Raw genomic sequence first — 22,746 nt, forward strand, 5'->3', positions numbered from 1 at the left:
CCTTCCAGCCATTGCACATATCTGCACAGAGTGTTGTTGCAGGAAAGCAGCATCCATCATCAGGGACCCCCACCACCTGAGACATGCTCTCTTCTTGCTGCTGCCATCAGGAAGAAGGTACAGGAGCCTCAGGACCCACTCCACCAGGTTCAGGAACAGTTACTACTCCTCAACCGTCAGGCTCCTGAACCATGGAGGATAACTTCACTCAACCTCACTCACCGCATCACTGAACTGTTCCCACAACCAGTGGACTCACTTTCAAGGATTTTTCATCTCATGTTCTCCATATTTATTGCTTTTTAAATTTATTATTATTACTTATTTTTGTACTTGCACAGTTTGTTCTCTTTTGCACACTGGGACTCCACTCTGTTGGGTGCAATCTTTCATTGGTTCTATTATGGTTATTGAATTTATTGAGTACAAGAAAATGAATCTCAGGGTTGTACATGGTGACATATTTGTACTTTGCCAGTTAAGTTCAAAGTAAATTTAATATCAATCTAGTACAAAGTGGAAATGTCTGTGGGTATTTGGAAACCAACCATCTTATCACCCTCAGGAGTTCTGTAGGGCAATGTCCTGGGACCAACCAAATTTAGCAGCTTCATGAATGACCTTCCTTTCATCAAGTGGTGAGATGTGAGGTCACTTGCTAATGGACGCCGAATGTTTAGTTTTGTTTCCTGCATGGAACTTTTAAGCTATTTTATTGAAGGTATAGATTAGCTTTGTTTGTGTCATAAACATCAAAGCATTTTGTGAAATGCATTATTTGCATCAATGACCAACACAGTGTGAATATGTGCTGGGGGCTGCCCACAAGTGTCACCATGCTTCTGGCACCAACATAGCATGCCCACAACTTGAACATCGTAGCATGCCCACAACTCACCAACGTAGCATGCCCACAACTCACCAACATAGCATGCCCACAACTCACCAATGTAGCATGCCCACAACTCACCAACATAGCATGCCCACAACTCGAACAACATAGCATGCCCACAACTCACCAACGTAGCATGCCCACAACTCACCAACATAGCATGCCCACAACTCGAACAACATAGCATGCCCACAACTCACCAACATAGCATGCCCACAACTCACCAACATAGCATGCCCACAACTCACCAACGTAGCATGCCCACAACTTACAAACCGGTGTGGATCTGCACGTCTTTGTAATGTGGGTGGGGGAAATCCATGCGGTCATGGGGGGAGCATACAAACTCCTTTGCAGACAGCGGCAGGAATTAAAACTCCGATCGCCGGCACACTAGTTGATACAAAATAGCTGAAAGCTCCATGCAGCAAAACCTACCCATCCATCTTGCTGCGTGTGGGCTGGGATCATCAGTGTGAAAAATCAGATGCCTGTCTGAAAGGAGAGTCTGAGCGAAGGGTGTGCAACTCAAAACCTAGGAGCTGTGGTACTATCGATCAGGAAACCTACCGTTGTGGTGTGATGTGCTATGCTGGTTGGTGGGATGATCTTACCAGCTAATACACATAACTGAATAGAAACTATATTAGACCTCTATTTTCTTGCATGTTTATCCAAACAAAATTAATTGTCGCTTGTTATCATATGTGTGTGGGAGCTGATCTTCCTCTCTCCATTGACAGCTGTACCTTGTCTTCATATTTTGGATTTGGATGCACCTTAAAACTACTTTATTCACCAAGCTGTAGCTGCTTGCCCTCAGAGCAGTTCAGTAGTCTTCATTCCCCGTTCCCAAAGGTGGCTCATTCGCTGATTACTGTATTGCATTAATATGATATTACAGTACTTCATGCTACACACAATTTACAGTTTCAAATTATAATCAGTCATCGCTATCCAGCATGCGCTCGAGCCCCGAATGCAGCCACCAGTCCCGGATATCGCCCATAGTACTCGTGGATGAAGTGTGTTTTCCAAGGGCAGAGGCATAGACAAAACCCTTGACTGCCCCCGGCTGGACCTGTGCGTGGCCATCTTGACCAGGCCCAGGGACAAACCGGCCAAATGACTCACTTCCCTCAGAACCTTGTGACTGAAGATCAGGGAGTGGGGCTGAGGTGCAGCCAGGACACGAGGAGATACTCCCTCACGTACTCAACTAGAAGCTGCAGCCTCCCACGCTCTGCTTGGTGCGTGGTGCACCATCTCCTGGAGCTTGGTATCAAAGTTCCTTTCAGAGTCACTGCTTGTAGTCCTTTGGAATGTTTAAGGGTGCCATGTAATAAAAGTTATTGCTGTAGACGCTAGTCTGTCTTGGGCAATATCGACATCAGCTGGGCTTTGGATAAGAGAACACCAAATGAAGCTTGTTACTATTGAAAGGAAACCCTTGCCATTATTTAATGAACCGTTATACCCCCAGTTGCCTCAATGCTTCCTGCTCCCTGTCAGGTTGGTTACATTGAGTACTTAAAAACTTGATTTCATAGTCTACCTTTAACAGAAAGTTTATACTCTGTTTTAGACTATCTCTGGCCTCTCGGTATCATACTGTTTGTGCTATTAGTCCAAGAATTATCCTTCCCACCCACCCATTAATTAGTGTAGGGACTCCCACACATTATGTGATCATTTGAAAGTTGCCTGGTGTAAAGAGGTTTACATATATTGAGAGTCGGGCTGTGTGGAATCATTGTAGAGTCAGTGAATATTGCATTAAATGGAGTCTAGGAAACACCAGGAGCTTCAGACTGTGTGCCAATTATTTATTGAAGACTAACGACACCTGCCACCTGTGCCTTTTATCAAATGTACAAGTCCATAACATACACACAACTCGTTTAGATATCAATTGGGCAGATGTAGCCCGTGTTCTGTGTGAAACAGTAACCCGGTGAGGAATTGTCTGGGGGAGTGAAGATCACGTTTCTGGATAAACACTCAAACTGACTGCATTTATACTCAACCACTGACTCCCAGTAAAGGGCAGTGGGGGAAAGAATGAAGCTGCAGAGTTGGCCCCATCTTGGGTACTAGCCTACAAACTACCCAGGATGTCTTCAAGGAGCGGTGTCTCAGAAAGTCAGCATCCATTATTAAGGACCCCCAGCACCCAGGGCATGCCCTTTTCTCACTGTTACCATCAGGTAGGAGGTACAGAAGTGTGAAGTTACACACTCAGCGATTCAGGAACAGCTTCTTCCCCTCTGTCATCCGATTCCTAAATGGACATTGAGCCTGTGAACACTACCTCACTTTTTAAATATACTGTATATCATTTCTGTTTTTGCACGACTTTTAATCTATTCAATGTATGTATACTGTAATTGATTTATTTATTTTTTCTCCTATATTATGCATTGCATTGAACTGCTGCTGCTAAGGTAACAAATTTCATGACACATGCTGGTGATAATAAACCTGATTCTGGTTGCAGCCTCTTTCACCAGGCTTTAGCTTAAAGGGTATATTCTCTCTGACTTTTAACTCGCAAGTTTAACAGGGTTCAGGAAGAGATGTTCTTCAGGGAAGCGGTAATAAAGTGCCCTTTCCTGTCATACTGTATTTGCCTGTCTCTCTTCCACAGGTTAGTTGTAAGGTGATTGCAATTTGAGACACAAACTGTCCATTGTCAATTATTTTCTTTTAGCTTCCCCTTCCCCAGCTCTGTAGGAGGGGCTCATCTAGAATACAATTGCCTCACAAATTTCACCATCTCCTTTCTCTCATGTGGGAGCCGTGACTTCAAAGTATAAACACCTGAAACTGCCAAAACACATTTTACCAAGTGTTAGGAAGTTGTGGATTGGAGCAATGCCTGGGTGGGCGACAGAGAGTATGTTGTGGAGTAACAGTGCTGAATTAACAGAGAATTCGTATTATTCATATTTCCTTATGACACGGAAGGAAGTCGTTTGAGCCACCAGCTCCATGCCGACTCCCAGTACATTCCCATCAATCCCATTCCACAATTTCTTTCTGTGTAACAACCCTCAACTCCCTCCAACTCTCCTACCGTCCACCTACGTACAGGGGCCAATAAACCCACTAACCTGCGCATCTCTGACAGGAAACCAGGGCACCGAGGAAAACTGGTGTGGTAAACTCAACAAGGAGAGAACCTGCATCACAGGAGCTGCAAGGCAGCTGCACTGTCTAATGTGGGGACTCCCAACCTGTGGTCCACGGACCTCTCAGTTAACGGCCGGGGTCCATGGCATAAAAACGGTTGCGAACCCCTGATCTATTGTGCCATTGTGATTTCCCCCCCCCCCCATTATTGATGTATTGGGTGATGAGGACCTTTTGTTTGTCCCCTTATGATATTAGTTAAGCAGCCTCTATCATTTTTGTACAAAAACCGCATATTCAATATATAAACTGGGTGATTGACTAATGGGATTCTCTCCATTCCTCCTGACTGATATAATGCATCATTTCTTAGTGAACACTTTGACTCCTCTTTGTCTGTGAATAGTTAAGGAATGATTTCTTTTCTACACTTGCCGGTAGACTCTGGTTTGAGCGTGCTAGTACATGGACGTGTGTTTCTCTAATATTGTTCCTCTCTTGTGTTTTCTGACCCTCACCCCAGTTCACCGAAGAGAAGCTGGGGCAAGCAGAGAAAACAGAGTTGGACGCTCACTTTGAGAATCTCCTGAGCCGGGCTGACAGCACCAAGAACTGGACAGAGAAGATCCTCCGGCAGACTGAAGTCTTGTTGCAGCCCAACCCAAGTAAGAACGACCAAAGCGTGCTCGGTCTACTACTTTCCTTTTCCTGGTGGCCAACACTTGGGTATTTGGGAACTTGTTGGGATTCCTACAGCACAGAAACAGCCTTTTAGCCCACCTTGTCTGTGCCAGCCACCGAGTACCCATCCAGTCTTGTCCCATTTTCCAACTCTTGGTCCGTGGTGTTCTCTGCATTGACAGTCAAGTACTCATCCAGCTAAAAATGAGATGTTGTGAGGGTGCGTGTCCACCACACACTCAGCCAGTGCTTTCCAGATTTCAGCCACCCCCTGTGTGAAACATCCTTCCTTATATTCCTTCTAAACCTCTTCGGCATTATCCAAAACCCAAACATTCTGCTGTGGGGCAGGGCTGAGGGGTATGGACATACAGGCATCCATTAGTCTTGTGAGACCATGGATTTGCATCTTGGAAGGTTTCCAGGGAGCAGGCCTGGGCAAGGTTGTACGGAAGACCAGCAGTTGCCCATGCTGCAAGTCTCCCCTCTCCACGCCACCGATGTTGTCCAAGGGAAGGGCATTAGGGTAGATACAGCTTGGCACCGGTGTCATCGCAGAACAATGTGTGGTTAAGTGCCTTGCTCAAGGACACAACACGCTGCCTCAGCTAAGGCTTGAACTAGCGACCTTCAGATCACTAGACCGATGCCTTAACCAACTGGCCACGCGCCAACACGTGTGGACATAGCGTGAAAATAAGTTGGGAGGAAGTTGGGCTGAATTGTAGAATTCCTCAGTGAATAAGGATTTGGTCTTAATTAATCATATTAAACCGGAGATTGAGAGCCAAGAGTTTTGCTGGACGTAAAATCATCACATTATAGATTATAGAACAGAAATCAGCCATGACCCCATTGACTGGTAAATATAATGGAAGAAAAGAATGGCCTGCTTCTGTTTCTATATTTCAAAGATAAGAAGTTGAAATGTAACTTTTGTGTTTGTAAAATTTGAATCCAAAATTATCATGAAAATAATGTGTTTAGACTTCTACATTTCACTTTTCATGGTCATTGCATGAGATGTGTGTAACTAGCAGCCAGCTACTTTGGAACATTGTAAGGTTATGAAAACAGGCTGTCAGATCCATTTACCCAGCCGCGTATAATTGTGATAGCAATTCCATCATGATCGATACGTTGCCCTCTGCCTGGTCACTTTTTAAATATCCTCACTGTAGCTCACCTCCCCCTTTAATTTGACTTCCTCCCTTTGGTAAAGTCTACCCAGCTACTATTCCTGTCCCAATGTTCTTCCCTCCAGTTTCACCCAGTTGTCACACTGAATTTTGGGAAATTGGGACATGTTGAAGGAGGACTATCTTGAATTGTGTTGTTGAGTGTCTGTCGGAGTGTTGAATGAGCATCACTGTCACAGTGCAGGTGACTGTGATGTGGAAAGGATGCCACATCCTTCACACTATTTCAAACCCCTGCCTTGAGGTCAGGGTCACAATCAGGTCTATTATCACCGATGTTCGTCGTGAAATTTGTTGCTTTGCGGCAGCAGCAGAGTGTAATCAATAAACATACAAAAAATTGTAATAGGAAGTACAGGTTTCCGCAGCTATCCGAATGTAGAATGTTCCTATGAAACCGTTCGTAAGCTGAAATGGCGTAAAGCAAAGAAGCAATTACCGTTAATTTATATGGGAAAATTTTTTGAGTGTTCCCAGACCCAAAAAATAACCTACCAAATCATACCAAATAGCGCCTAAAACCTAAAGTAACACTAACATACAGTAAAAGCAGGAATGGTATGATAAATACACAGCCTATATAAAGTAGAAATAATGTATGTACAGTGTAGTTTCACTTAACAGAATTGGGAAGATTGAGCCAAAATCGATTTGCCGAAAAAAATCGGCACGTACACGCATGTGCACGTCACGCAATCACACGTACAGGCATGTCACGCATGCACACATACACTCATTCGCACATCACACATGTGCACACGCCTGCCCGCACAAGGCTTCATGGTCATGGTGGTCTTTCTCGGGGTAAACACAAGTTTAAAGCGAGTGTCTTTTTTTTGTAAAAGCGAAAATCCTCTTTCGGTTAACGAAAACAGGTACTAATGTAGGTCTTTCATAAAAGCGAAATGTCGTAAAGAGAACGTTCAGAAAGCGGGGGACACCTGTATATACACAGTGGATTCCGATTCATAGGGACACATCAGGACAAGTACATTTTGGCCCAATTAAGCAGCTGCCCCAATTAGCTGAAGTTTCATTGAAATAGTTAAAAAACATATAAAAAAAGATGAACTACCATTTAAATGAGTAACAAAGAATGTATTTAAATGAAATACGGAACAAATTAGAACATGAACTACTCCTACTACAGCACTACAGAACAGTAGTTCCTAATAGTTATCAACAGAGGAACTAATCCATTGTACGCTGCTGTGTTCTTTTGATTAACTGTCAAAGAACAGAATCAGTGCAGACACCTACCACAGATAATGGTCCACCTTCATCCATTGCTTTTGATGATTGCATTCTCCAAATCTTTATTTTCATTGTAATATTTAAGATGATTGTCAATCCCTTCAAATTCTTCATAGTGAAATCATTTTTGTTTTCACTCCTGGCCGTTACTGCATCTCCAAGCCTGAATGCTTGAAACCACAGTGATCAAATCAGTTCTCATTGGTTTTGCTCCTTATTTCTCACCAACTATCAGTGACAAAAATAACTGCTTTTTGAATACAAACAGTGTTCACTGGTTCATTGTCTGTTCAGAAATCTGAAGGTGGAGGGAAAGAAGCTGTTTCTAAAGTGCTGAGTGTGTCTTCAGGCTCCTGCACCTCCTCTCCGATGGAAGTAATGAGAAGAGAGTATGTCCTCATTTGTAGGATTGGTACATGAGTGTCACAAGTAGTCACAGTAGCCAGCGAGCTTCTTACAGAGACATGCACCGTGTAAGCCTTAAAGTGTGGTGCAGACTTGTGTCTGATTCTTAGTTTGTGAGCGTTGAGAAGAATTCCATCTCCGGTTTCAATAGAGAGATCGAGACCAGAATGAAAAGGTCTGGAAGTTTACCAGACTCTGGCTGTCTACTGAAGACCACCATTTTGTCCCAATGTCAGATCTACACTTGCCTATTCCATTCGTCTCATGTCAGGACTTTGTCGTGATGCTGTTACGCACTTGATGCCACCCAAACCTTCGCTGCCCGTGTCCTTGTCCGTAACAGTCACCAGTCACCACTGCAGATGAGCCATGTCTCAATTTGTTAATTTTCATCTTTTATTTTCAATTCCCTTCAAGGACCTTACCCCATGCTGCCTCCGCCATCTTCTCCACTCCTTCGAACCTCAGGCTTATAATCACTGACATATGTCATGAAGTATGTTACACACAGTATTTTTGCAGCAGTACAATGCAATGCATAAAAATTACTATAGGTTACAATAAGAAATATAAAAATAAATAGTATAAAAATAGAGCAAAATAGTGGGGTAGTGTTGTTAGCTCCATGGACCAGTCAGAAATCTGATGGCTGAAGGTAAAAAACTGTCCTAAACTGAGTGTGTGTCTTCGGGCTCATCCTTTCCACTACTGATCCCTCAATGAAGTCTGATGTGTGTTCTCCCGACTGCCCCTTCCTGCAGTCCACAATCAACTCCTTGGTCTTGCTGACCTTAAGTGCAAAGTTGTTGTTGTCATACCACTCAATCAGCTGATCTACCTCATGTCTGTTTGCATTCCCATAAAGCCCAGTTCCTAAGGGATTGTTTCAGGGTTTAATGATGCTCCTGTGAACTGTTTTATTATTTTAAGGATGTGAAGTAACTTTGTTTTTATGTAAAAGGCTCCTTTAGGTTTTTTTTGTACTGCCACTTACCCTGAACTCCCTGCACTCAACTCCTGGTGATTGCTATCATTAACGATGCTGTAATTGTTAAGGACTGAATCCAAAACATTTTGAGACCATTCTAAACTCCTTCATTACAGTGTTGTGACTCTGTAGATTGCCCAGTAATTTGGACCATTTTAGATCTCCAGATAATCAGGGGCCCCATCTGTTTATTCGAACTCCACATGCAGAATGAAATTCTAGCCACGTCTTCAAGGTTCATGTTTGTTACTCCGGATCCGATGCAGCGTACAAAAACCGTAATAAGCACGAAGAATGCAATACATCTGAATGCATATGATTAGCTGGTATGCATTGACTGATTGTGTATCCATAAAGTGACACTAGGCACAGGAGGGACTGTACATGAGGTGACTCTGACAGGAAATGGTAAAGCAGTGGTGTTGGGTTAATGGGTTGAGGTGTCGATTAGCCTGACAGTTTGGGGGAAGTAGGTTTTCGATTCTGGTGGTCCTGCATTTAACTTTTGCATTTGTCGCACATGTGTTTTTTCAACATCCATCTATGACTTGTTCTCGAAAATTCTGTACCTCTCCTCTGGTACGCGAGCTTAACTTCATAAGCCCCTTGCTGTCTGTTGCTCCCTTGTCAATCACTGCTCAGTCCTTCCTTTGGCTTCAAGGTCCTTTCAATCACATTACAAACATCAGCCAAAGCGAAATGTTGTAGATGCCCCATTGCCTTGCCCTCTCTCTCCTTCCTTGTGTTCTTGTTTACTAATTGAACCTTTCCTTCATTATAACAGTATCATTTGCTACAACGTCAGCCTTTTCGTATTATTTTCCACGGGCGCTGAACTCCTTTGTGGCCATTATCTTGACCAGTTGGGTTCTGACTGTGCTTAAGCATTTAGTTGCAGACTAAGCTGGAAGGTGACCTTTGCAGAAGCTGCCGTTTGGCCTACACGTTACAGAGGCACAGTGGGAAGCTTTGTGACCTGTTCACTGGAGAATTCTGAGGTGCTGAGTCATTCAGTTGACCCTTTACAAAAGAGTTGCCCTCTGGAGATCACCAGCACTGTTTTGAAAAAGAGCAAGAGAGTTATTGACATTATCTTGTCAAAATCTTTCCTCAGACAAAATAGAGGGGAAAAAAGATCTGTTGTTATCACGTTGCTGTTTGCATGCGTAAATTGGATGCCATGTTTCCTTCTCAATAGACTACACTTCAAAAGAACCTTGTTAGATGTAGAGCATTTTGGTTTGCTTTGAAAGGGAGAAGAATGACATCATATTAATTGTCTTAATTTCTCTCGAAATTGAGAACCAAGGTGAGCTTATCATATAGTTTATTTTTATTTCAACCAAGGCTACTGTATTGTCAACAAATAACTGTCATCTGACTAAAAACAGAGTCGAGATAAAGGGAGTCATTTTCTGAGGGGTGGGTAGTCTGCTTTCACAAGCGTCGGTTCTGGGACCCCAGTAACTCACAGCATGAGTGATTTGGATGAGGGAATTAAATTGACATTTGCAGGTGACACAAAGCTGGGTGAGGGGACGAGATTTGAGGATGCATTAAAGGTTCAGATACATTTACATAGCAGATGCCTTGTAATGTGAGGTATCTTCAGTGGCAATAGCAGCAAGGCAGATCATTATTTGAATGGCAGTAAATTAGGAAATACAAGACGCATGAGACCAAGGTTCATCAGTCATTGAAGATAATTGTGCAGGTAATTAAGCCTGCAAGTATAGCAGTGGGGATATCTTGCTGCAGTTGTACAGGACTTGCTGGCGGTACTATGTGCAGTTTTGGTCTCCATTTCCTAAGAGGGCATTCTTACTATGGAGCAAGCTCAGCTGATCCCTGGTGGATGGCTGTACTGCAGACATCCCACTTCTCCCAGAAGTTCCGGGAGTCTCCCGCAAATTAGTAGTGGCTCCCTGATGCCCGCAAATTATATGCAATGTCCTGGAAATTCATTTTTTTGAGAGCGAGCGTGAGAGAACGAGAGAGCGAGCACAAGAGCAAGAAAGCAAACGCGAGTGAGAGTGACCATGAGAGAGAGAGCAAGAAAGCAAGTGCAAGAGAGAGAACAAGAGCGAGAGAGTTCCAAAAAAAGTCAGAGTGGCAGAGTGTTCCAAAAAAAGAAAATATAAAACGTATGTCACCCCAGACTACACTAAAGGGTACCCCTGCCTAATAGGGGTCAAAAATAATGACAGTGTTGCTCGCTGCACTGTTTGCAACAGTGACTTTTCTATTGCCCATGGTGGGTTAAGACTGTAAAAGACATGTTGAGGTGAGTTTAACAGGTGTCATTTGTTCGTTAGCATAGCTAACGTTATTTAAACTAGCTGGCTGGCTGCTAAGGAGCTACTCTATTGCAGACATCCCACCTCTCCCGGATGTTCCTGGAGTCTCCCGCAAATTGATGGTGCTGTCTCCCTGAAATGAGTTTTTGCAGGGTGGGATGTCTGGTACTGACATAAGAAAAGTTAGGACAAACAGGTTGTCACATGGCTTTAGATGGTTGAGAGGGGATGTCTAGAAACATACAGAATTCTAACAAAACTGGACAGATCACACACAGGAGGAATGTTCACAGTGGTTGGGACGTCCAGGATTGGTAGTTATGGTCTAAGGATAAGACATAAGCCATTTAAGACCACAATGAGAAGAATTTTATTTCCCAGAGAGCAGATAAACCTGTGAAATCCTCTACCACAGAAAACCATGAGACCCCAATCATTAAGCATTTTGAAGCAGGATTTGGGTATTTTTTCTGATAATTAGAAGGAGCAAAGGACATGGGAAGAAAGCTAGATCACGGTGCTGAATTGAATTGAACAGTCTTGAAGGGCTGAATGGCCGGTGTCTGCTCCTATTTTCTAGGTTTGTATCTTTTCTATGTATCACATTTACTGCTCAATAATATTTTGTTTTGGGAACAGTTACTTTGTCCTTTCTTTTGTCTTTTTGTGTATGTATTTTGGATCTTGCTTCCTCTGTCTGGGAGAATTGGGGAGTTTGAAGTGGAATCACAATCTCCTGGAAGAGCTCGGTGGGTCTGAGCAGCATCCATGTATCAGGACAAAGAATAGCTGTCATTTCAGGTTGAGATCCTGCGTCAGGACTACCCAGACCTCATGCAGAGCTTAGACCCGAAACATCAACAATTCCTTTTACCCCACAGATGCTGCCTGACCTGCTGAGCTCCTCCTGCAGATTGTTTGTTACTCCAGATTCCAGCACCTGCAGTGTCCTGTGCATCCAGACAGAAGCTGAGATTGGTTGGAACAGATCTACCTTTTCAAGGTGTATTGGCGATTTTTTAAAAAAATATTTTCCTGCAGGAAGTTCTCCATTTGAATGTAGGATACCGACTACATCATATTCCATTTGAATGAAATTAATAATTTAACTGCATTCTAGTGACGGTGTTAAATGGAAAGTTGTTAAATATTTTTCCAGCATAGAAGCCAAATTGGTCTATTTTCCCCCTTCAACTTTCCCAATTGACCTTAGTGTAACCCTCAGGTTCGGCTTAATCTAGGGCAAGACGGCCTCTGGCCCGGCCAAACCTGCAAAATCTTGTTTGGATAGATGTTGCATGATATGTTCCCCGTTACACATCAGTACCACGAAATAACAAATGGTACTCAATATGCAATTAAGCAATTGAGCTTTATAATTCTTAATTTGACTATAGGGTTAGTAAAGAAAACAAAAAAAAAGGGCCCATTCTCAGGAAACAGTCCAATGTGCAATGTTGGAGCTCACGGTTTTCCCGGCTGTTCGTTCTCCATTGATCCCTCCCAGCTTTATCGACTCCCGACCCCATTCCAAGTCCACTCCATCCTGCAGTCTACGAGTTCCCCGTTCTGGCATCTTCACTCTCCATCTTCTGCCGAACAAAAAACCGCAAAACCTCTTGGACACACAAGAAAGGGAAACACCCTCCCCCCCATTGGCCAGCGCACATTCCAAAGCCCCCGTTATCTCTAGTCATAACCCAAACACTGCGCTACAGAAAAACCATTACCATTAGCAGTGAAACCTTCCCCAGGTCGTTACATAAGGATATTCCACAAATCCCCTCCCTTGTCTTTCCAAGTGCTCCCAGATAAGGTTGCCCAGAATTCACAGCGCATGGCCCAGCTGACTCATGCATGACGTGGTTCCATGAAGAGCCAGGTGACCCCATCCAGGTGTGAGGAAGTCCGACTACTTTGTCCAGGTACATTGAGATAGCCTCAATGGGTGGCAACTGTCTTTAACAGAGACTTGGGCAGGGATTAGGTGAGTACCTTGGCTCAGGATGAGAAGGTAAACTTTTGGGTGTTGATTTCCAAGTTTGACTCTGAGTGATACTCAGCAGGGGACCAGATGGTGATTGTTGTCCAGAATTTGGGAGGATTTGGTGAGGCCTCTGCTTCAGTCGGACAGTGTGTGAGGGAGTAGGTGTATGAGGGACTTCATGTGGACTTGGCATAGATGTCAAATCCTGTAACAGCCTTCAGGATGAATACAGAAGAAGATACAAGGGTCTGGTTTCAACCCTGGTCTGGATGGGTCAGGTTTGAGTCTTAACTTCGTACAGAAGCAGAGCTTGCCTCCTGCCCTTTCTATCCACCAAATACATGAACCTTCATTGTTTCTGGGCCTAATTCCAGGGAGCAGGGTATCTCGTGAATTAGGTCCAGCAGCAATCAAGGTGATGTATTTCCAAATCGGGATAAGAGTGCGACTTGGAGGGAAGCCTGGAGCTGTTGATGTCCGTGTTCAGCCAAAGGCCTTGTCCTTTCTGGTGAAAGAATGGCTTGTTTGACAGATGCTGTAACTGCTGTGCATTTTGCAGCCAGTCAGGTGGGGCATTTTGTCGTGAGTGGTTGCTGGCTTCGTGAATATTGTTGGAGCTGCACTCATCCAGGAAAGCAAAGGATGTTCCAGCATACTCTGATTTCTGCCTTGGAGTTGGTAGCAACACTCTGCGGTGTTGGGATATGAGTCACCTACAGAAGGATACCCGGTCTCTTGTGCTTCAATATTCTTGTAGCGGATCCAATAGAGCTGCTTGTTGAGGTGGACTGCCAAGAAGTTTTTGGTTGGCCCTCATGGTGGTAATGCCATTGAAAGTCAAGCACAGGCAGTTAGACATTCTCCTGTTGGAGAAACTTATTACCTGGCAGCCTTGAAGCCCAATATTAATTGCCATTTATCAATCTAAGCTTGAATATTGTCTGTCTTGCTGCATGCTGGCTGCTTCATTTTCATAAGAACATTAGAAAAAGGAGCAGGACGAGGCCATATGGCCTATCAAACCTGTTCCACTGTGCAATAAGATCATGGCTGCTCTGGCCGTGGACTCAGCTCCACCTACCAGGACCCATCATTCCTATGCAAACATTTAATTGTCTCTTAAATATACTTAATGAGCTAGCTTCTACTTCTTCCCTGGTCCGAGAATTCTACAAATTCACTCCTCTCTGGGAAAAGCAGTTTCTCCTCCTCTCCTTCCTAAATCTGCTTCCTCGGAACCCTGAAACTATTTCTGCTAGTTCTAGTCTCACTTACTCGTACGGCCAGATTTGGGAACAGCTTCTGTCCATCTGTGATAAGACTGCTGAACAGATCCTGACCCGGATCTGGGGGTACCCTCCAAATATCTGAACCTGCCTCTCGGTTTTTTTGCACTACCTTACTTTCCATTTTCCTATTTTCTGTTTATGATTTATAATTTAATTTTTTAATATTTACTATCGATTTGTAATCCAGGGAGCGGGAAGCGCAGAATCAAATATCGCTGTGATGATTGTACGTTCTAGTATCAATTGTTTGGTGACAATAGAGTATAAAGTACTTACCAGAGGATACAACTTCCCTGCCTCTATCTTATCTGTCCCTTTCATAATTTTATGTTTCTATAAGATCCCCTCCCCCAATTCTTCTGAATTCCAGTGAGTACAGTCCCAGGAGACTCAATCTCTTCTCATTGTTATAATCCTCTCATCTTCCAGAATCAACCTGCTGAACCTCCTCTGCACCATCCCCAAAGCAAGTACATCTTTCCTCAAGGAAGGAGACCAGAACTGCATGCTGTACTCCAGGTGTGGCCTCACCAGTGCACTCCACAGTTACAGCATAACCCTCGTGCTTTTAAATTCAATACCTGTAGCAAGGCTGGCCAACATCTCATTTACCACCCTGATTCCTGTTGCACGCGCCAACTTTCATGATCCACGCAGAAGCACTCCCAAGTCCCTCTGCACAACAGCTTGTTTTCTGCCTCAAAAGATTTGTCAGCATGGGCTGATCTTCTTTTTTCCCCTCAGAAATGCATGATCTCACATTTACCAGCATTGTACACCATCTGCCAATCTTTGCCTGCTCACTTAACCTATCTATATCTCTCTGCTGCGTCTCCACGTCCTCACCACAATTTGGTTTTCCACTCAGTTTAGCGTCACCGGCAAGCATAGATTTCTTCCACTCGATACCTCCTTCCAAATCGTTAACGTAGATGGTGAACAATTATTACAGCACTCTGCTCACCATTGACTGAACCTATTTATCTCTACTCTCTGCCTTCTACCTTCTAGTGGTCAATTAACCCTCTATTCGTACTAATACATTACCCCAACTTGATATATCCTTATGGATAAGTCCTTTAGGTGGCACAGTAGCAAACACCTTCTGGAAATGCAAGTGTGAAACATCCATAAGTTCCCCTCTAAGGAGTTGCAAGTGAAAATGAACATTGTGCAGTCATTAGCAGACACCACTATTCTGACCTTCTGATGAAAGGAAAGTTATTGATGAAGCAACTGAAGGAGTCTTGGTTGGAACACTGTTCTAAGATTGGAAGTCCAGTTCTTTAACCACTGTTACTGCAAAATCCGTAAGCTTTTTTTTAGATTATGAGGACACGCAGTCCTCTTTTATTGTCATTTAGTAATGCAAGCATTAAGAAATGATACAATGTTTTTTCCAGAATGATATCACAGAAACACATGACAAACTGACAAAAACCACATAATCATAACATAGTTATAACAGTGCAAAGCAATACTGTAATTTGATAAGAACAGACTATGGGCATGGTAATAGTCTCAAAGTCTCTCAAAAATCCCATCATCTCACACAGATGGTGAACCTCCAGCGCCGCAAACTTGCCGATGCAGCATCCTGGAAGCACCCGACCGCAGTCTGACTCCGAGTCCGTCCAAAAACTCCGAGCCTCCGACCAGCTCTCCGACCGATGCACCGAGCACCATCTCTACCGAGTGCTTCGACCCCGGCCCCGGCAACAGGCAGTAGGCAAAACCGAGGATCTGGGGCCTTCCCCTCTGGAGATTCTCGATCGCACAGTAGCAGTGGCAGCAAAGCGGGCATTTCAGAAGTTTCTCCAGGTGTTCCTCTGTGCTTCTCACGGCCGTCTCCATCAAATCGGGATTGTGCACGGCCCCCTAGTTAACACATCAATATCGTTCGGAACAGCTGCATCATGTCGCCATCTTCTCCTCCCTCCTTGACAGGATATACACAATTGTACATTCAATTATGCCTCATGGTTTTGCAAATTATACATTTTCTGGGTTAGAGGATTGGTTAACAGGTAGAAAACAGTTGGAATAAACAAGCCATTTTTAGATTGTCTTGCTGTTGCTCAGGAGGACCATGTGGAACAGTGCTTGGGCTTCAGCTGTTGTAAGATCATCTACAAGCATGAATGGTCAACATTTGATGATGTATAAAGCCAAATGCAAAAGTAAAATATTAGCTTTATTTGTCACATGTACATCGAAACATACTATGACAAACAAGATAAAATCTGCAGATGCTGGAAGTCAAAGTAATAAGGACAAAATGCTGGAGGAATTCAGCAGGCCAGGCAGCATCTATGGAAGAGCGTAAACCGAAGACATTTCGGGCTGGGACCCTTCAGCAAGACCGGAAAAAAAGGGGTGAGAAGTCAGAGTAAGAGGGTGGGGGGAGGAGAAGAAGAAGTACAAGGTAGTAGGTAATAGGTGAAACTGGGAGAGAGGGAGGGAGTGAAGTAAAGATCTGGGAATTTGATTGGTGAAAGAGGTAAAGGGCTAGGGAAGGGGGAATCTGATAGGAGAGGACAGAAGACCATGGAAGAAAGGGAAGGGGGAGGAGCACCAGAGGGAGGTGATGGGTAGGCAAGGAGATAAGTTGAGGGAGGCAAATGGGAATGGGAAATGGTGAAGGAGGGGCGCAATTAGCAAAAGTTCTAGAAATCGATGTTTATGCCATCAGGTTGGAGGCTACCCAGATGGAATATAAGGTGTTGCTCCTCCAACCAGAGTGTGGCCTCATCATGACAGTAGAGGAGGCCATGGACTGACATGGTGGAATGGAAATGGGAAGTGGAATTAAAATAGCAGGCCATTGGGAGACCCTGCTTTTCCTGGCAGAGCATAGGTGCCCGGTGAAGCTGTCTCTCAATCTACGTTGGGTCTCGTCAATATACAGGAGGCTGCACCAGATGCAATAGATGATCCCAACAGACTCACAGGTGAAGTGTTGCCTCACCTGGAAGGATTGGGGCCCTGAATGACAGTGAGGGAGATATAGCCAGACTCCACCCCCTTCCTGACGGGGGTGGAGGTATACAGGACTGGACATCTACAGTGAAGATAAGACAACCAGGGCCAGGGAACTTGAAGTCATTGAAAAAAAATCAAGGGCGTATGAAGTGTCACAGGTGTAGGTAGGAAAAGACTGAACCGGGGGTGGGAGGGGTGCAGGGGAATAAAACAGAGTCAGGGTATGCCAGTATAAGTTTGGTGGGGCAGGAACAATCAGAAACAATGGGTCTACTTGGACAGATGGGTTTATAGATTTGGATAGGAGATAGAAACAGGAGGTGCAGGGTAAGGGAACTACGAGGTTGGTGGCAGTGGATGGGAGATCACTGCCAGAGTTAATAAGGTCAGTGATGGTGTGGGCAACAATGGCTGGGTGCTCCTTAGTGGGGTCCTGTTCAAGGATTAAGTAAGAGGAGGTGTCTGAGATTTGTCGACTGGGCTTAGCAAGGTAGAGGTCAGTCCACCAGACTACTACAGCCCCCCCCCTCATCTGTGGGTTTGATGTTGAAGTTAGGATTAGTGCAGAGAGAGTGAAGAACAGTGCGTTTGGAAGGAGTGAGGTTGGAATTGAAGAGAGGAGTGGTGAAGTCAAGACTGTTGATGTCTCGTCAGCAGTCGGAAATGAAAAGATCCAGAGCAGGCAGAAGAACAGAGCAGAGTGTCCAGGAAGAGGACGAGGGTTGAAGACAGGAGAAGGGGTCATCAGTGAGGGTTGGACAGTCCTTGCCAAAGAAGAAGGCACGGAGGCGACGGAAGAAGAGCTCGGCGTTGTGGTGGGTGTGGAACTCACTGAGGTGTGGGCGCAGGGGGACAAGGGTGAGGCCCTTACTGAGGGCAGAGCGTTCTGCCTCAGAGAGAGGAAGGTCAGAAGGAATCGTGTCATTTACGTCAGTGACCAATGCAGTCTAAGGATTGTGCTGAGAGCAGCCTGACGGTGTCACCATGCTTCCGATGCCAACGTAGCACTACCGCACCGCACTGACAGCCTGTTTTGTCTCTGGAATGTGGGAGGAAACCAGAGCAGCCAGTGGAAACCCAGATGGTCACGGGGAGAACGTACAAACTCCTTACAGATGGTGGCACGATTGTAAAGCAATTGCACTGACCACCAAGCTACCGTGTCAGTTGGCCACATGCTGACGTTCCACAGGGATAAGAAGAAAGACTATGAAATTAGAAAAGTAGAATATGTTTTTTTAAAAACTGATATTGGGAGGGATCTGCATGTGTACGCTAAACAGGCAGTTAACATTCAGGTAACAGCAGGCAATTAGAAAACCAGATGGCATGTTGGCATAGCCATATGGAGTCTTGGTAAGACCACACCTGGAATGCTCTGTGCATCTTTGCCTCTGTAAACAATAAATAACACGCTTAAAAATATATGTCAAGTATATAACCTTGCGGAGTAGGATTCCTTTAACAGGAATACAACTTTGAAGATGGACTGAGAGCTCTTTGGGAATACATGGGTAGTGTTGGAAGGTGGATCTCACTGGCTGTGTGGAAGAGTGGCAAAGCCAGACTGAGAGGGCAAATGGTGTGCAAATGCTCTGACTTTTCATCTTTGTAAAAGGGAAATATTTAATAATGTGTATAATAGACAGGGTAATGTTTGGGGGCAGCATGTGGGAGTTGAGATTTTGGGGCACCACAGTGCTTCGGTAGGAATGGCCGCCACCTGATCTGTGCTTAAAGGATAGACCCAGCTCTGCTGAACCTCTCTGCACTGTTCACGTGAACACAGCTGGGTGGAGGGAGATTCTCTACCCTCGGTGGTTGGGACAAAGTGAGAGGAACTCTGTAGATGAGTGGAGGAGGTTGTGTGGAATTGTAGGGGGACAGGTGTATGTGGGAGGGCGGGGGTGGCATTTGCCCGAGAAGGGAGGCAGCCAGTGCGATTAGTGCAAGAACTAATGCACGATTTTAGCTGCTGAGTGAGACAGTGATTACCAGCCACTTTGTGAAGCTTAAAGGCTAGTTTAGATGAAAGGGAAAAGAAATTTGTCTAGGGATGCGTGGGTTAGGAAAAGCTTTTCAGGTATTATTTTGGAGGCCTATAAGCAGCCAGCTGAAGAGCTGGGAAAATGGTGGCATGTGTTTGGGTGTGATCTGAAACAATGCTTTTACGCAGGGTAAGTCTTTGCCTTGCTCAATCCACCCACCCTTTCGAGAAACTGCTAAACCTGGGCATATCTGTCTGTCCCCTCAGCTTTTCTGGTAAGGATAGAGGCAGGAAGTGGGAATATGTCATCATATTTTTCTGTGAAGGTAGTATTGTGGAAGATAATTCTGTTACCGTGGCAACCTTTTTGCATGGCTGGTTGTTGGAAATTGCTCCAGCAATAAGCTCAACGTTAAGTCTATTCTACCCATTTTAACTGCTTCTCTCAAGGCAATCTGCAAGGCTACCACAGAGAGATTGCTCCAAAACTGTTCATCATTTGTCATGATGCCGACTTTTTAACACTTAGAATTGAACTGGGTCACTGTACAGTGCTGAAGATAATTACGCACAGTACATGATACAATACCATATTAACTGATTCTCTCAGTCAAAAATTCACACCCGTGTGTGTAATGTGACTGCGGTGTGAGGCTGTAATTTTGTTAACTTTAAATAGAAATTTGTAAAAGGAATGGCACCTAGAAATCATCAGCAATAAACATCGCAATCTGCCTCATCCAATCTTTTACCTGACCTGATTGGTCTGATGTAACTTTGACTCTCCCTGAAGGGCATCACAGATTCTGGTCAAAGATCAAAGCTTTGTCTTGAGTTATTGCGTACCGTTGTGCTGAGATGGTGTGCCATCCAGAAAAAAAAGGGTGTGAGTGATTGTCTTGGACATTTTTATTGTGATTGCAAGGCCCTGTTGGTCACTGGTAATGTGGAATACTGCAGGTCTGGTCCATTGGTGAGACCAACGGTGAGGAAGCTACGTTGCCTCAGCTATTGTCTGGACAAGGCCGTTATGCTTCAGAGTGGCGTTGCCGATGAAGGAGACGCCGGATTTCGTACTAGGTTGGGCACTGTTCCCTCCCGTTGGTGCTGCCCTCCATTGTTTGCTCAGTGGAAGAACAGGTTGGACGAGGGCAGCTCAGGGACTTGGGCTATATATATTTTTTTCTCTTTGTGAATATGTTTTGCTGAAATTGTAACCACATGTGCTATTTGTGATGTGTACTATGTGCAGTGCGCTGCTGGCAATGTGTTTTGCACCTTGACCCAGACGAACGCTGTTTCATTTGGCTATATTCATGTTTGGTTAAATGATAATTAAACTTGGACTTGCTGCCAAGACCCTGCTACCTCTCCCTCTCTCTGCATCGCTTTCCAATAGAATTCATTGTTGTGTGGTCACATGGAAAGTTCCCATTTTAGATCTAGACCAAGTTATTAACATCATAACCAAAAACCGTTGCACCTGTACTCTACCCAGAACATCTTTCAACATACTTGTGCTGAGGTATTAGCTCCCCATTAAAAATCATTTGTACCTCAAAAACAAAATGGACATTACTAGATCTCCTTGGTGCTGCACTCTGTTTTGTGCTGCCTTGATGCCTTGGTTTTCCTGTACATGTTTGGATCAAGGTTGTTCTGAGTTATGCTGCTGGAGAATCAACAGGCAGGTTATTTGTGAACCTGCTCCAGTAATGAGCTGGTCTAGCATCCCCCAGGTCAGATCCATCAATCGTTTGTAATTTATCAACATGGAGGGATTCTGGCATAGACAAGGGAGCTCATGGTCCGGTCCCCAGAGAAACCGTATGCCCTGAGCAGGTCTGGAGTCTGATCTGCTGTTGTCCAGTGTCAGAGATCAATAGAGCAGGAAACTTCTTCATTCCTCATTCGCTCACAGGTGTAGCTTTCATTCTCAGTTGTTACAGCGCTAACTTTAATTATAATTTCCCTTCTGACAAAATAATTTCTCTGCATAACTCACTTGTTATGTTAAAAACCTCAGCCCTCTAAACTTAACGCAAGTCAAGACATGTGCCATATCATTTTTATTACAAATTTTTTATTGCAACGCCAACAAATTACAAACCCCATTTCCAGAAAAGTTGGGATATTTTCTAAAATGCAATAAAAACAAAAATCTGTGATATGTTAATTCACGTGAACCTTTATTTAACTGACAAAAGTACAAAGAAAAGATTTTCAATAGTTTTACTGACCAACTTAATTGTATTTTGTAAACATACACAAATTTAGAATTTGATGGCTGCAACACACTCAACAAAAGTTGGGACAGAGTTAAAATAAGATTGAAAAGTGCACAGAAAAGTCATGCTACTGTGACCATTATAGCCACCTGGGCTCAGGAGTACTTTGGAAAACCATTGTCACTCAACACAGTCCGTCGCTGCATCCAGAAATGCAACTTGAAACTGTATTACGCAAGGAGGAAGCCATACATCAACTCTATGCAGAAACACCGGCGAGTTCTCTGGGCCCGAGCTCATCTCAGATAGACCAAAAGACTGTGGAACCATGTGCTGGGGTCAGATGAGTCCACATTTCAGCTAGTGTTCAGAAAAAACAGGCGTGGAGTTCTCCCTGCCAAAGATGAAAACGACCATCCAGATTGTTATCAGCGAAAGGTGCAAAAGCCAGCATCTGTGATGGTATGGGGGTGCATCAGTGCCCACAGCATGGGTGAGTTGTATGTATGTGAAGGTACCGTTGACTCTGAGGTGTATATTAGGATTTTAGAGAGACATATGTTGCCATCAAGGCGACGTCTCTTCCCGGGATGTCCATGCTTATTTCAGCAGGACAATGCCAGACCACATTCTGCTACAACAGCGTGGCTTTGTAGACATGTGCGTGTGGTTGACTGGCCTGCTGCCAGTCCAGATCTATCTCCTATTGAAAATGTATGGCACATCATGAAGAGGAGAATCAGACAACGGAGACCACGGACTGTTGAGCAGCTGAAGTCTTATATCAAGCAAGAAAAGACAAAATTTCCAATTGCAAATCTACTACAATTAGTATCCTCAGTTCCAAAACGATTAAAAAGTGTTATTAAAAGGAAAGGTGATATATCACAATGGTAAACATACCTCTGTCCCAACTTTTGTTGAGTGTGTTGCAGCCATCAAATTCTAAATTTGTGTATGTTTACAAAATACAATTAAGTTGGTCAGTAAAACTATTGAAAATCTTTTCTTTGTACTTTTGTCACTTAATTATCCCTGCCATTCCTGCATCGTGCCGAGGCTGTAGTTGGCGAAGAACTGCAGCTGGGTGCCATCAGGGAGAGCAGGTTTGGCTTTCCTCGCGTCCTCCAGGATAGCCTGCTGGTCGGAGTACAGTAGAAGCTTAAAAACCATGGTCCGCGGTCTTGCGGAGTTGTTAGAAAAGATCCTATGAGCTCTATCGATCTCCAGTGGAATGCTGTGGGAATTCTTGAGCGCTGGAATCCAATTAGGCAGCATCTTCTGGAGGTAACCTCTTGGATCGTCGCCCTCAGCGCCTGTCAGTACGTTGATCAGCCGCACATTGTTTCTCCTGGATCTGTCCTCCAAGTCGTTTAGCCTCTTCCATATCTTAGTCACCTCCTCAAGACAGGAGTTAGTAAGTTT

General features: G+C 44.3%; 1 protein-coding gene across 3 annotated transcripts in view; it reads left to right on the forward strand.

Annotated features, from left to right (window-relative positions):
• Positions 1–22,746, forward strand: part of sh3glb2b (SH3-domain GRB2-like endophilin B2b) — a 114,375-nt gene that overhangs the window by 30,299 nt on the left and 61,330 nt on the right. For all 3 annotated transcript variants that reach the window (XM_072240312.1, XM_072240313.1, XM_072240314.1), the window contains exon 2: positions 4,548–4,689. In XM_072240312.1, coding sequence (XP_072096413.1) covers positions 4,548–4,689 — 142 coding nt within the window. The remainder of the gene's footprint in view (positions 1–4,547; positions 4,690–22,746) is intronic.

Source organism: Mobula birostris, chromosome 22, assembly GCF_030028105.1.
Source record: "Mobula birostris isolate sMobBir1 chromosome 22, sMobBir1.hap1, whole genome shotgun sequence".
Lineage (NCBI taxonomy): Eukaryota > Metazoa > Chordata > Chondrichthyes > Myliobatiformes > Myliobatidae > Mobula > Mobula birostris.